Genomic DNA, 16543 nt, shown 5'->3' with positions numbered 1-16543 from the left:
TAGCAGCTTATTGTAAAAAAACACAACTACAGTTTGAACCCCAACCACTCATTTTGAAAGTACATTGCAGCTATAATATTGCATAGATAATATTCTCAGCAGTATCAGGGACTATTGATACGTTTTAATTCAAGACAAAAGCTTTTTCAATCCACTTCTCACAGTCGTGTTTGTCCACTGTTGCACTCTCAGCCAGTTTTTGTGCAACTATCATTCACAGTGAAGTAAAAGCGTTGTCCATGAAGCAGCCTAGAGCTGAGTCTAACACTATGAGTTAGCAGTCTTATTCCCCTTTAATCACTCAATAGTGGATTTCACAGTTGTATCGCCCCAAAACTGCCTGCCAATGTCTCTCTTTCACTTTCTCTCTCACACACAAACACACACTTACACACACACTTACACACACATACATCCTTGTTTTCTTCCCCAAGTCTGATTACTCATCATTGATTGCTCCATGTTGGCTGGTTTCTCATTCCTCTGTTTATTCCTTCCTCTCCCTGTGGGTTTAGCTCAGAGGAAGTAGTCAGGGGGTGGGGAAGGTGGGTTGCTGCTGCGGGTCGGTGGGGCTTCAGCTGCGATGCTGTGGTTCGTGCTGAGGAGCTTCTCGTAGCGAGCCTTGTAGGCATCTCTCTCCCTCAGCACTCGATTCAGCTCACACTGTAGCTGATCCAACTGAGGAGGAGAAAAAAAAAGCATTTGTGCTGTTGCTAAGCCAAAGTGCAAAGATGTTCCTTTAAAATGAATGCAAGAAAGAGTCAGGAGCAGTGACGGTTCTAGAACATTTGAAATTGGGGGGCCAGGCGGACCAAATGCAATTTTAGAGGAATAACAATGTCACAAGAACATTTTCTATTTTTAACGTATTATTTTTCCCTCAGGAGATAAAAGTGGGGTCAAAAATGTCCGATGGCCACTGTCGGGGGCGTCAGAGAGGGCCACGATCACTATTGTTGAGCCATGAAGGGAATTTAGAATCGTCTAAACTTCCAGATTAAAGATGAGATCAGATTAGGATTTAAACTTGTGGTCAGATATAGCTTGGATAAAATAAAGCTGGTCAGTCATGAACAGGCATGTACCTGTTGTGTGAGCACATGTTTCTCCGACTCCAGAGCGTGGCGGTGCTGCAGGCGCTTGTATCGGCAGGACTGGGCATAACCCCGGTTCTTCAGAGTGCGACGTTTCTGTTTCAAGCGCACCACTTCATCCTTACTCACTCCTCGCAGGTGTCGGTTCAGCTCCCGCACTGACAGGCTCACCAGCTGCTCATCAGAGAAGCGATCATTGGCCCCACACTGCCGAGCAGATGGTGAAAACACACATTCAGAATATGCTGTACTCTGATGTTAATTGGATACAAGACAAATTATGAAAATGATTGATGAGTTAAATGAGTGTGGAATAGTTTAACCATAACTGATTGTGAGATGACTGGTGGACATGTGACGTGTTATACTGGGTGTGTGTTTGTCTGTCAGGGGGCACATTTCAGCACCACATGTCCATAATCTGTCATTTAATCTGACTAAGTGTGGTTGACAGTTATGAGGATTACACACAGCAATAATAGCAGATATTATCATAAGCTAACACCGTGCTCCACATAGAGATACACCCAGACATCTTCATCCACCGGAAAGCAGATTGCAGAGTTGATTTACCAAGTAAAATTAGATTCAGCATTGAAGAGGCTAGCAGCAATTGATTTGTCCTCCAATCACATGTAGCCCCTTAAAGAGTTAATTATTCATTTATAGGTTTATTAACAACTGGCTAGTGTTAATTTTAGAGATTACTTATTTAAATTAGCTTTGGAGAAACTCCCCCTATAAACATGCAATACATAGCTTAAAACAACCTAGTTGCAAGCAGATATAAGTGTTTATTAATATATTTGTGAACAATCACAACCCGTACTTTGGAAAGCTAAAAGCTGGTGTATGACCAGATATTGAATTATAACAATAATATATAAAATGTAATTATAGAAAAAAGTTATAATTGCTGACAAATACTATAAATGTTGAAGAATTGTGTTTAAATGTAAGTGTATGTATACTGTAAATCAAAACCTTGCACTGTCAAAAACGAAATTCTTGCTTCACTTATTGTTGCCATGCAGAGAGTGATCCTCAAAGTGAGGCTCCAGATAGACACAGACATTAATAACAATGTTCTAATTTCCTAATCCTAATCCTTCACTGAACGATCCCTCTCCCTCCGCCCAGCCCTCTAATGCCACAAGTGTCACTGTTCAATTCTTTCACCTCCAAAACATCTCCCTCGTTAATCCATGAAATCATCCTGTCGACCACAATCGTCATTATCAAGCTATTGCGGATTGATCCGTGTGTACCTGACTCATTGAGTGGTGATGATGGTGATGGCTGCCATGCATGGAGTGGTGCGAGTGGTGCTGATGATGGTGATGCTGGTGGTGATGAAGGCGGGCCTGGGGGCTGAGGGGTTGTGGGTATGGAGCTGAGTTAGGGGCGGCGTTGGGGAGTGAGTTAGGGCCTGATGAGAGGAAGACGAGCGGGCGATGGCACATGTCTGTTCCTTTGGGGCAGGAGATGTCTGCTCCACTGTCGCTGCTGGAGTCCCCCAGGTTGCTGCTGGAACTCTGAGAAAGACTTGGAAACTGAAGAGAGGGGGGGGGGGCAATATGGAAGAAGATGTAAGTCAACTCCTTCATCAATTGGAGAACATTTAACATAAATAAATTATAAATTGTTACCTGCGAGCTGACAGCTGCAGCAGCTGAGTTCAGCAAAGCCTCCACAGCGTCCTCACAGCCCAGGAAGCCATTGACCGGCCCCCTCTCTCTCTCCCCCCGCTCTGGCACTCCCCCCAAGGCCCCCATCAAATTCGAGGGCCCCGTCACATCACCTCCAAACTGTTGCTGCAGCGCTGCCAGCCAGATCAGGTCCTCCAGCGAGGCCGGGGTGGGACCCTGAGGCCCCCCGTGGGACGGGCTGCCCTCCACGTTCCCCTGAGAGCCGGAGCTGATGCCTGAGGTGAAGCTGTTAGAGAGGGAGAGGGGGAAGGAGATGGAGGAGGATGACGATGAGAGGGAGGAAGAGCCCGAAGGTGGTGGGTGGGCGTCACTGAGCGATGGTGAGGGTGGCAGCGAGTTGTAAGGGCTGGAGCTCAAACTGGAATCCTGCATAGGGTTGCTGGTGTACGGCGAGCTGGAGGGGTCTTGGGGGAGGCCAGACTTGGGAAACACACATGGGGTAGGGTGCGGAGGAGTGTCAGGTTTCACCTCAAACTTGAGGAGGTCAAAGTCATTTAGGTACTCCATGGCCAGAGGACTGGGGGGGAGAGAGGGCATGGGGAGAGGAGAGGACATGGTGTCTGCTGCTGCTCGGGGGGCCTCTGGGGGATTCACAGGGGTTTTCCGTGTGTCAGGATTGTTGGGAAGTCCACTCCTCTGCCTCAGTGCAGCTCATAGACAGAAGGAGTGGTGATTTCAGGAAGTAGACTGGTGGGTGAGTTTCCTCTGTGAGAAACTGTACGTCCCCGGGTCCTTGTCTCTGTTTCTCTTGTCCTGAAGGAAAGATGGAATAAAAAGAAAGGGTTTGGGATACAAGGATGAGAAGAGAAAGGACCATTGTAAACGTTTATAAATCTACCAAACGACAATTTTTATGTAAAATGTTTGCTTCATTATTTTGTATTAAAAGAGTACTATGCCGATTTAGCATAACTTAGACTGAGTTTCGATGGACGGTTAAAAAAAATCAGTGTGGCAGAAATGCATTCTTATTACTTTTGAAAATCAGCTGTCTACACTACACTGTAAAATATTACCATGATTTCACAATATTTAGCTGTAATATTTTACAATAAATTACTGTTTTACCACTTTACTGTCTTTACCTGTAATGTTCACAATATAATACTGTAATTTTGAATTTCACAGTGAAATCAATACAGGCACAGTTCATTACTGTGAATGTACAGGATAAATGATTACCAGGATTTCACAACATGTTACTGTATTATTTCATAGTAAAATACTGTATTCAGACCATCCTCTGTGATAACACAACAAATTAAGTGATTTTCTTGCATTTATCGCTCTTGCTTGGCTTTAAATACAAATGTCTTTCTTTGGTGCAGGTTTTACTTAAATTGAAAGGGGCAACGCTGCATGAGCCTTAAAATAAACGATGCAACTATACATCTATGTAAAATTGAAATTGTTGTCTTGGCTTATTGTTTTCAGTGCTTCCTGGGCATTAATCCTGAGACGGGCTCGAAAGCCAAAAAGAGGCATGGCAATTTAAACACCCATGTCAGCACATTCTTCAGAAAAATGGTTGACTTCGAGTGGATGTCTGTGTAGACATGTGTTACGTGCTCCCCTTTTCTTTTCTGTCTCCCTGCTGCGCAGACCAGGGGCAGACCAGGTCCGCCTCTGCGCAGGTGCACCTGGTCTGCCCCTGGCTCCGCCTCTGCCCAGGTGCACCTGGTCTGCCCCTGGCTCTGCCTCTGTGCAGGTGCACCTGGTCTGCCCCTGGCTCCGCCTCTGCCCAGGTGCACCTGGTCTGCCCCTGGCTCTGCCTCTGCGCAGGTGCACCTGGTCTGCCCCTGGCTCCGCCTCTGCCCAGGTGCACCTGGTCTGCCCCTGGCTCCGCCTCTGCCCAGGTGCACCTGGTCTGCCCCTGGCTCCGCCTCTGCCCAGGTGTTCCAAATTCCACTCAGCCGTGTATATATAAAGAGAAGCTGGAGGAGAAGGATGTCTCGCCTATCCTAACGCCGGGAGACACTCTCCTCAGAATACCTCTTTGCCATTTTGAGCTGTAGGCCATATTTTTGCAGATGTTTTATGTTTAGCCTGGAGGACCTGGTAGTCCAGTTTTCGCGGCTTTATTTTGTTTCCCATAGGGTTTATATTTGATTTCTGGTTGGGGGGGGAGCTCTGGGTCCTACGGCCCGTGGTGTGGCTGGCTTGGGTTCCCTCCTTCTGTTTGTTCCTTTTGACCAGTCCTCCAGACCTCTTTATGTTTCCCGTTTCGCTTGTGTGAGCAAACGGCTGATTATCAATAAATGCTCGTTACCAAGTACCGGTTATTGCGTGTATTCTTTCATGTTGCGGGTCTCAGCACGAGCCACTACCACGGAGTATATAGTATATATAGTAGAGGTTGGGGCCGTAACAACATGTCCAAGACACTGTGAAATGTACTTTGCACTTCAATGGAGTAATAAAAAGTTAAAATGGGCATTTTCTTTGTTTTTCTTTGTTGATTGAGCTGAATTGTGTAGTTATGGTGAAATCCCAGTTAACTAGTCAAATTTACAATACATTATCGTATTATTTACATTTTTATATTTACAGTAAATTACTGGCTACTGTGTTGCATTACTTCTACAGTAAAAGTGTAAAAATACAGGTAATTACTGTAATTTATGTACAGCAAGGTACCATAATACCACAGCTCTGTACTGCTATATCACAGTAATTCCATGGGCATGGCAACTGTAAAGTCACAGTATTTAGTTGTACTTTTATTCTAATTTACTGTAAAATATTTACAGTAAATTACTGTGAAATCCATGCAACTAGTAGCCAGTAATTTACTGTAATTTTACAGCCAAACATTTGACAGGGTACCCACAATGCAACTTGATCACAGACAGTTTGGTTAGGTAGCAGAGTGTAATGCTAACTGCTAATGAAGCTGCTTGCTTCGAACACAGAAGAGGAGCGGTCTACGGAGGTATGGTAAGGTCGCTTTTTACTAAATCCACACATTTCAGAGTCTTCAGTGACCAACAATGCTGATGAAAGTGGCTTGAATTTAAACAACTTTTTGGGAGGAAACAATTTGAAAGCTTGCCATGCTGTAATACTCCCCAAAACCTGTAGACAGACTTTGATGTGTGACATTTGTGAAGTTCCCACATAATCATTCACTAATGCTTTATAGATCAGTCATAAGGAGTTAATAACTTTCTTTCCAGGTTATAGAAAACCTTCCCACAGCATAATTTTACAATGCGTATAAAATCTATTTAGGCAAGGCAAGGCAAAGCAAGCATTTATACTGTATTGCACTTTTCAACACAAGGCAATTCTAATAAAAGTAAAAGAAAGGGAATATGCTGGAAGAATACAAATTTGCAACCCAAAAGTTGTTCTTAGTGATGGCTTTTAACTTGCCATTTAGGCATTACTATTTTTCTAACCATTAATAAAGCTGTTAATTGTATTATATAAACCCTTTTATATAACCTTAATACAGCCTTAAAGGTGGGGTAGGTAATTTTGGAGAAACCAGCTTGAGTGCGCTAGAATTTGAAAATACACAGCCGGAAAAAATCTCCCACTTCCTTACAGAGCCCCTCCTCCAACACACACGAACGCGCACATGACCAATGAGGGCACGAGATAAGTTTGTGCACAGATGGAAGGCTGACAGGCAGGTAGGCCATCCAGTTATTTTAGCCGGGCCGGCTAAAATGATTGGTCGTGCTTTTTACAGTACTACGGCTTCCACAGATGACATTTTTTTATGGATTCTTTGTCAAAGCATTTAATATATTCATTGCTATCGGGATGTTTAGAGCATTCAATGGAATATAACAAAAAGTGTATCTCGAGCCGGTTTCTCAATCTTACCTACCCCACCTTTAAGCTCATGTCATTGCATTTATTAAACACCTTCCTTTACACTAAAACCTTTTAAGTCTGTAGTGTTTCCTGCTAATTCATTTTTCAACATGATTAAAATGTTATTATTCTATTTATTTTCACCGTACTAATGTACTATAAATGCCTTGACAAGAAGGTAATTCTGACTTTGTCGAACATGAAGTGAGACAGTGTGAGTCAGTGTGTCAGGCCTGTTAATGTGGCAGTAATCTGCACTACATTCCCCCTGCCCACCACATTATTCACACATATATGGGGCTAATGCCTGCACACTCACAAACATGTGTACTTGCAGATGCCAAAGTTTGTGCCATGTGCAGACAAACGTAAACTTCTTGCAATTCCTAAACTTTAAAAATGTACTTCTTAACCTATGCCATGCTTTTTCAACAAGTGAAATGTCATCTTATAAAGGTGACAAACAATTCCACATTGCTTCTCTGTAGCCAGTTATGTAAAAATCTCCTCTGTGAAATGGAGTAGATAAAGAATTTCTCATTTTGTATGTGAATAAAAAACTCTGATAAACGATTTGTCACAAGGGTATTTCTATGTAGAAACGATTGCTAGTTATTACGCTAATGCAATCACACACAATAGATATGACATGCAATTTTTCTGGAAAGATCTGCCTATGAACACATAACCAACTGAAGCACAAGTATTCAAAGGGCTTTTTGACATAAAGATTCACATCTCAGAAAACAAATCCTATTATCAACTGATTAAGGCTTTAATCCAGAGCCTGAGACTCTTTCATATAGTAAGGAACTAATTTCTATACAGTGGAGGGGAGATAAAAGTGGAAAATGGTGTGTGTTGTATTCAAATGTTGGAACTTAGGAAGTTGGAAGTAGGGTTTAAAATCAAAAACCTTTGTTTCACATGGAAATAAAAACTATATGAATACAACACATGAATCAATACAGTATATAATGACTTATAGGTTACCCTGTTTTCAATTTGTTGAATAAAATAACAATTTGTCCTTTCATACACAACTTTAAACAAAGTGAACAGACCAAGTATAGAATATCAATCAGTATGACACCGTGGTGACTACATCAAAGAGCCGTAGTGGAGCAAAGGTATTTCCTCCAACAACCCTGATTAAAGGCCCTCAAATATAAAAGTTATTAGTATTAAAATGAGCATCTTATTAAAAGTCTACCTTTGACTAATGCCTCGACTGCACAGCTCATTAGTTTGACCCCCCGTGGTTCAAAACGGATTGTAAAAGAAAGCAAACAGTGACAGGGCTCCATGGAGGCCTCAACATGGCTCTGGACCAGAGTCACAGTAAAAAAGTTAGCCAAAAAGAGCAAAACACACACACACACACACACACACACACACACACACACACACACACACACACATACAGGCATGAGAGAAAAAGGTAGAATGACGATGACATGAGAGTGAAAATGAATGAAATGATCTTACCGTCGGTCATAGAGATGAAGGATGGTTACGAGCTCTTTTCAACATCCCCCCACCACACACACACACACACAAATAATCAACTGACTGGTTGACTGACACGTTTGGAAAGAGACACAGAGGAAACAGAGAGTGTGTATGTGTGTGTGTTCGCATGTGAGTGTGTATAGCACTCTGTCACTGAGTGCCACTGCCCCCTTTCTTTCTCTCCCCTCTGCTGCAAATCCCTGTTTGCAACAATCCCCTCCTCTCTCTCTGTCTCTCTCTCTCTGTCTCTCTCTCCCCCTCTCGCTCTCTTTTATCCCCACATCCCTCTCTCATGGTTCACAGGCATGTTCACAGCTCTCTGACAATGTCTCTCTCTCTCTCTGTCTTTTTGTATTGATCTCTCGCTGTGTCTGTCTGTCGCTCTTTATTTGAGTTTTTCCATTGTCATACAATTGTTAAATGTCGTCCCTTCCTGTTTACTTGTATATTTTCTCTGTTTAACACACACACACACACACACACACACACACACACACACACACACACACACACACACACACACACACATGCACACACACACACACACACACACACACACACACACACACACACACACACACACACACACACACACACACACACACACACACACACACACACACACACACACACACACACACACACACACATTAAGTTTTTCATCAGAAATTAAAGTTTATTCATTCATCTCAGAGTTGTGTCAAGTAGACTTGACACAAGATGGGCTGTAGACTCTGTACTGCCTCACAGTGGACGCTCACAAATACTGAACTGAGCCGAAACAGTATGACCACAGATGTAAGGGCTGGGATACCAAAATAAAATCACCTACATGAAAAATGTTAGGCTGTAACGGGGATACAAATGTATGTCCATATTCAAGAAGTCTATTGAAACTACCTGATTGAGTTTCAAAAATGGTGTCAAAGCTGGTAACTTTATCTCATGTCTGTGTGAACTTTTTAATCAGTGGCAGTTTCATTTGATGCACATATACATTTATTGTACTGTACATGATAAACATGTAAAATATGATGCATTACTTTAATATTAAGCCAGTCGGTACAGCATCTAAATGTGGCTACGTTTTGATAGACTTCAACATTAGGGATACACTCTAATAATACAAATATATAACAATTTTAGCCGATTGTACTTCAGTGCTTTTCCTTAATTTATATTTTAAATGCAGGATTTTTACCTGTAATATTCTTTTTAGAGTATGGTATAAAAGATTGTAATATTTCTTCAACTGCCTTTTTGGTGGTTAGGAGAACGCTTTTTGTAAGTGCAAGACTACCGCCATGTTAACTCACCCAGGGTCTCCCAATTGCTAATGCGTGAGTATTTATAAAAATGTGAATCTTATTATTTCTTAAGTAAAAGAATATTATATAATGAGTATTTTATACTCCAGGCCCGGGGTTTGTTTCTTCTTAGTGAATTTTAATTTAATGGAGAACACATTGTATGAGAAACATGCACCCAAAACACAATACACTAAATTATAGACGTCTCAAAACTGGTTGTTGACACTCGCCTCCTTTGATGGCTTCAATTTCATAATAATACAGGACCACCTTCATTATTTCAGTGAATTCAAATTAATCCCTGACACCATTGCTCTTCATCAAATAAACCAGTCAACATATTGGGACCGTCGGCCTGCTGACCTTCAGAAATAACTAACATGTCCTAAAATGGAAACACATAATTGCTGTGGGTTCCCCTTTTTTGTTTTAATCTTTATGGGATGTCGTTTTGGTATCATCCACTCAGATACATCTGCAAATGGATCAGTAAAACGAAATGTCCAACATTATGAGTAAACCAAACAGTGCTGCTACTGCTGCTGTGATTTCAATATTTGGTTTATTATTTATTTCCCCAGTGGGGTTTATTTCTGTTCTTACAAATCAAAGTAGCGCCACATTGCCCTGCCGCTTGCAGTTTGAGTCAAAATGAGTGAATTAACTTTTCTGTGCACAGCAGAGAGAAATGCACAATACATTTTTCTCAATGTTCCCTTAAAGCTAAATGTGTTCATTCAAACACTCTTTGTCTTTTTTATGTCTCTTTAAGGAATCAGTGAGTTTATATTGCATTCACAAATCTGATTTGAAGTGTAAACAAAACCTTAAGGGCAACCACACTCATGGAAACACCTCAAGATGCACAAACAGGATTTGACTATTTTCCTCTGCCGTTTACCAAAAAACAATCTGATGAGAAGAGAAGCTATTGAGAGATCAGGAAAATATAAGTATTTAGAGCAAAATAAAGTCCTTAAAATAGGTTCTACTCTCTTTATTCGGTTTCTCTTCCCCTCTTTCTCTGTTTTAACCTCTTTATCTGTCCATCATTTGTGTTTCCGGGGAAAGCTTAGCAGCTAAACCAACAGGGCCTCCCATGAGAGTGAGGGACAAAGAGAGGGAGAGACAGAGGAACTTACCTCATACTTCATGCCTAACACACCACCAGCCCTCCTCCATCTGCAGCCACACACACTTTGGTCCCGCAGCCACTTACATGCATCTCAGCGTTCCTCACATTCAGGTGGGATTAGGTTTTACAGCCTGATAATGTTCACTGCTCTTCTGCAGCCTTATTTCCAGTCCTGTATTTAAGTAATCAGCCCTTTAGTATCCCACACTGTGATTATCTTAATGGGGAGAGGTAGTAGATGTGTAGGTTGTATACTGATTGCGTTTATATAGTTATTTTCTATACTGTGTGGTGGATTACAATTGTTATATTATGCATTGTGCCTGGCAAAGAAAAACAGTAATTATCAAAGATTTTTAAATAATTTGTAATGCTGCAAGCACCCTAAACTAGATTACATTCAATGTTGTTGTATATTGGGATGGAAGCAGAAACATCTAAGACAAGATATCTCAAAACCAAAACAAATAGAAACCGTATACGTGTTGCTAGTGGTAATATGGCTGGGTGATTTGGGTGAAGTGACCCTTCACACTCGAGCATCTTATTGCCCAAATCCCTCAATGGAAAGCTAACCCCTCACCTTGTAAACACAATTCCATTTTATCCAGTTTTTATCCTCTTAGGGCAACATGGGGTCATGAAATCAGGGAAAGTCAGGACGAGACTGAACCACAAGCAGAGGTAAGATTGAAACGTTTTTTATGAAGGACAAAAAGCACACAAGAAGAAAAAGATAATGAAAGAGAAGACAGAGTTGAGGACAAGACTGCAGTGTGAGGTCAGATGGTGTGCGGTGGAGAGTCAGCCTTATCCCACAGGTCTTAATCCCAAATAACTCTGATACAAGCAGCAGGTTTACACGTCTCACCCCAACCAGAGTCCCTCCCTTTTTGAATGCATTGTTTTAACAATTATGGAATTATTGTTATTGTTGATATATATACTGTATTTTTAAATGTTTTCTAAATGTTCTGTTTCTAATGTTTCCATGAAAACTCACAACAAAATTGCCTCATTCACATTCAGCCTTGTGGGATTCCTTTTTGCAACACAAGTTAAATGGATGCTTTGAGATTTCAATCTTCTCATTGAACTCTTGGTAAAAAGAGAATAACCACGTAACCCAAAATGTCAAACTATTAAGTCTTCTGATGTGTTACATTAATATCTCTGTCCACTGTGACTTGAAACATTTCTGTAATATCAGCTGGATGCCCCACAGCTCTATGATTTTGAATTTAGATGTAATAAAAATATAAGACACATAGCATGCTGTGAAGTTTTCATTACGATCAAACACTGTTACAGTCTCTTCGACTCTGCAGTAAAATGCCTCAGGGTGCATCGCTCCCTGTTGCTCATCTGACAGCCTTGCTCCCCTTTCTCCTGTTTTTATTACTCAGACATATAATCCATCATCTCAACTGTTAAGATTTAAACTGCCCATTTTATTCTGACTTTGTAGCTACAAGTTTATTGATAATTTATTTTAATTCTACCCGTTACTGTGTTGTTTGTGTTTGTGTGTTTACCCATTCTGCCAACACGTGGTATTTCATTGTGATGGACTTATCAGGCTAATCATAGGATTAGAGCGGATTCTCCCCCTTAAACTGATGTCAGATTAACATATACCTTCATAAACCATCTATGTTAGTACCTCTATTACCTAACTACCTCCAGCCTATTACCTAGTCTATCCCCACCTCAGATCAATAAACACACGTAGTGAATTACAGTAATACATATAATTAAGGAAGACATTTCGGTACCACTTTACAATAAGACTACCCTTATAAAGGATTCATTAAGGGTTTATAATTAGGTTGTAAACACTTTATTAATCATTAAGAACCATTTATAAACCAGTTCTAACATAGTTTTCATACATCAACACAGGCTCACTATTTGGCAAGATGACTAAGCCTTATATTGGCTACGTAGCTTACTTCGTCTTCTTCATCAGCCAACATCCTTGGTATCTGTTGTTCACTGAGTTGATTCCCCCCCTTCCATCTTGATGTTTCTTGGCATCTCTTTATGACCATACATTTACGAGTTACTAACATTTATAGTTGCCAAACGGGAGCCTTATTGTAAAGTGTAAAACACATTCCCATTTATTAATGAGTTACTACCATTTCTAATAAGGCTTAGCAGTACAGATAAATGTGGGCTCACTATTTGGCAAGCAACCGGTCACAGTTGCCCTGTTTATCTCATGTCTTATAAAAGCTTATTAAGGATTTATAAAGTGTTCACAACCTAATTAATAAATGAATTACAAACTATTCGTAAACTCTTTATAAGGGTAGTCTTATTGTAAAGTGGTACCGACATTTCTTATATTCATGCACGTGCTGCTTCTCTGTATGTCGTCATGGTTATACATTTCATCACACTGATACAATTTCACTCACAGTATGTTTGGCATGGATCCATGAATGAATAAACATTTTGTATTTGCCTTCATCAAAGGGCAAAATGTTGTTCATAGGGCATCATCAACTGCAACCATTTTTATTCTTAAAATTCAATAGTTTTGTTGCTCCAGGGCTGTAAATACAGACATGCGGTTTAAACATGAAGAATTAGACGACTATAATCTTTAAAAAAACACATATAAAATTAGGTAAACAAGAGTGTGGCAGCAGACAGAGAGGTTAAAGGGGATGAGGAGGAGGAAGAGAGGGATGAAGGGATTAAGGTGGTCGATACTTTGGCTACTCTCCCAGACTGAGAGTTGACACTAAATCTGTTAATTCATTCCCCTCTTCCTCCTCTCTCTCTGATTCGTCTCTACACTAGTATCCTCTTGCAGTTTTAATTTATTTAAAACACCTCATATCCAACATGAATAATCACAGAGCGTTCTTGGAAAGTTTTAACAAGTCTACTCTGCAGAGAAAGCAGGGAACTGTTACAAATATCCATATATTTAGAGTAATTATGATCTTTAGTTAGTTAGAGGAGGCGTTAACTCGAGGCTCCTCCGCAGAGCACCTGCAGTTATGTTCAGTGCAGCTGCAACATTGTTATGCACACAGAGGACCAACTGCAGCATTTTAGATTAAATCATTATTTATGCTTGCTTATATGTAAATGCATGCACGTACACATGAGTGCATCAATGTGTGTTCGAGTTCTAAATGTGCCATACACTATGTGTATTTATAGTTATCTAACAGCAGTGTCGCTTTAAAAAAGTAAGTTACCATTGTGTTTCAATTATATGTATATATTGTAAAATGTTGATGTTTGTTGTTCTTCTTACAAACACAATGAATGGTATACAAAGTTAAGTGTAATTGCTTGGAGATTATGCTTTAACTTTTCTTATTGATAATGGTAATACTTACTGAAGCTTTTTTCAAATACAGTCCTATCCTCTGCACACCCACACAGTCAATATTTGCACAGACTTTGGTGATCTCCTGACTTTTCTTCCACCGCCACCATGAGGTGAATATTTGCTGAAATGATTATCTCAGAATCTTGGATGGAATGTCATCGGGCCTATGGGTAAACCTGCAAAATACGAGGGCGGCTGTGGCTCAGTGGATAGTGTGCTGGACTTCGAATCAGAGGGATAGCAAGTTCGAGTCCCACTGCAGTCAGCATGTCGTTGTGTCCCTGGGCAAGACACTTCACCTCAAATTGCTCCTGTGGGGATTGTCCACAGTACTGAATGTATGTAAGTCACTTTGGATAAAAGCGTCTAACAAATTACATGTTATAATGTAATAATAATGAACGAGTCAGCTTTACTGTATTATTTCTTCCTAATTTAAAACCTCGTACACTAGACTGACTTTGAAACCAAATGTTCTAGTGGTGCAATGGTACATAGAATGAATGCAGACACAAACAAAGAACAACAATAATAATAATAATAATAATAATAATAATACATGACACTTAAATAGCGCTTTTCTAGAAACTCAAAGACGCTTTGACAGAGTAACACAAAAATGAAGAAAATACGTCTTTGTGCAGTTTATATGTCAGCATTGTAAAAAATTGTGCACATGTTAAACAAACCCGAAATTGCCTCAGCATTAAAGCAAGCTGACCTTAACATTCAGTTCACATAATCCATACTTTATACACACTTCATGTAAAATCCCTGAATGTGATATGGTAAGCTGTATTTGGTCTTCCTCTTCACCTATGTCCTAACCCTGAGATAAAACACTGTTTTCTAGCAAAAAATCCAATCTGAATAGTAACAGAAATAATCATACAACTTAAAATCCATCATCAAATATCCAATTATGAAAATGCGGGGGGCTACACTTCCCCCTGACTGTAATTACATGATATAATGAGATAATCCTGATGAGCTGTGGGCAGCCGCTGTGCAGGTCGTGGGCTCATGTTGATGAGCGGACACACACCCGTGGCTTTGCCTGACGCTGTTTCCGTCCAACAAACAGACTGCGGGCCATAAGGTGACTCCAGAGCAGCGGCCCCTGTCACCCATTAGGGAGACGGTCTCCATGACGACCTGGCTGAACAGCTCGCTCATGACCTTTTGTAGACATGGTTGTAATTACATTAAATTACACTGCATCTTATAATGTCTGCTTTCATGAGTCATTACCCATGAGGCTGCTTTGTTATGAATATCATCCAGAAAGCCTGCTGTGAGGATCCACACGAAAACACACTTTCACAGCGGGTTCACGCTCCGACAGCATGGAGATGTTAAATACCTTTATTCAGGGTAAAAATATGTCTAACAGACACGTTTAGTAGTTTTACCAGGAGTAACACTTTTATTTTTCCTACAGTTATTGATCCTGGTCTCACAAGTAATTAAAGGCCTTAAAGGGGACCTATCATGCAAAATGCACTTTTGTACGTCTTTTATACATGAATATGTGTCCCTGGTGTGTCAGGGAACTCACCAAGTGTCAGAAAACACAACCCTCTCTCTTTTCCTCCATACCCAAATCTCTAAAAACGGGGCTGCAACTGAGCTGATACAGATTTGAATTGTTCTGACGTCAGAAAAGGGGTGCTCCGCCTATATGGCCAACTCTCCACCTATCAGGGGAATGGGGGATTGGGCCACGGCCATTGCCGCTCGAAAGCGCTGGAGACGCTGTAGTACATATGCCAGGCCTGTAAGTGGCGCTGTAGTCTGCCACAAAAGCAGCGAAGAAGACTTCCCGCGCATGGTTGCCATGGTTGCCCTTTTAGTTTATTCTCCGCTCTGGCTCTTTTTCTCCCTCCCAGAGGCAAGCGTTTGCTCCTGCTGCTGTAATTCAATGCAATCCCTCCCTCGCTGTAATTCTCTCCGGTAGTCCACCAGCAGATGACAAACACCCACCTCTCCGCCTCTTCCAAGGGACGAGGGGACCGTGCGGCAGAGTTTCAGTTCGATTTTTTTTCGCCGGTCAACATGTCCGTTAAAGTTTAAATCTTCCGGACAAAATTAGAAAAGTGCCGGTCAAAGGTCTTCTTTGTTATTTATTGAGCTTTAAAACAAATGAATAATGACTCTATATAATCATATAAGAATAAAACACGGAGGACGGAGCCTCTCTTTTCCTCCCCTCTTCTGAGAGCCCAGCAGCTGATCTTTGAGCACGCCCCCCTCTCCTGCAGGGGGGCGTGGTCAGCTGCAGCTCATTTGCATTAAAGCTACGTCACAGAATCAGCCCTTGCAAAAACAGGGCTGGAAAAGAGCAAATAGAGCGAAATGAGGCATGGCTAAAATGCATGATCTGTTTGGTATTTTGAAAAAAAAACTTCACAGACATGTTTTATATAGGTATGGCCCTACAATATATTTGTCAAATATAGCATGATAGGTCCACTTTAAGTTTTTCTTAAGTTCTCTTTTTGTTATGCTTAGTTTTTTCCTCCTTGTGAGCGCTTTTTGTTTATGCCAGTACCTACTCTGTTAAGAGGGATTACCTGATCTTTGGAATCAAAAATAAATGTTGT

At 41.0% G+C, this 16543-nt stretch overlaps 1 protein-coding gene across 1 annotated transcript; it reads right to left on the bottom strand.

Annotated features, from left to right (window-relative positions):
• Window positions 1–516: 516 nt before the first annotated feature.
• Window positions 517–3358, bottom strand: nrl (neural retina leucine zipper). Its single transcript, XM_034146234.1, has 4 exons — window positions 2744–3358; window positions 2363–2647; window positions 1086–1301; window positions 517–678 (listed from the first exon to the last, which is right to left on the bottom strand). The coding sequence occupies exons 1-4, from the start codon at window positions 3356–3358 to the stop codon at window positions 517–519; spliced, it is 1278 nt and encodes a 425-aa protein (XP_034002125.1).
• Window positions 3359–16543: the final 13185 nt, after the last annotated feature.

This window comes from Trematomus bernacchii, unplaced genomic scaffold (genome assembly GCF_902827165.1).
Source record: "Trematomus bernacchii unplaced genomic scaffold, fTreBer1.1, whole genome shotgun sequence".
NCBI lineage: Eukaryota > Metazoa > Chordata > Actinopteri > Perciformes > Nototheniidae > Trematomus > Trematomus bernacchii.
Note: the sequence above shows the minus strand (reverse complement) of the source record. Positions and strands in the feature narration are given on the sequence as shown.

Coding starts and splice junctions, on each gene's coding strand:
- nrl (XM_034146234.1), bottom strand. CDS start 3,358: ATGTCCTCTCCTCTCCCCATGCCCTCTCTCCCCCCCAGTCCTCTGGCC. Junction 2,648..2,743: donor CTGCAGCTGTCAGCTCGCAG/GTAACAATTTAT, acceptor CCCTCTCTTCAG/TTTCCAAGTCTTTCTCAGAG. Junction 1,302..2,362: donor ATCACCACTCAATGAGTCAG/GTACACACGGAT, acceptor TCTGCTCGGCAG/TGTGGGGCCAATGATCGCTT.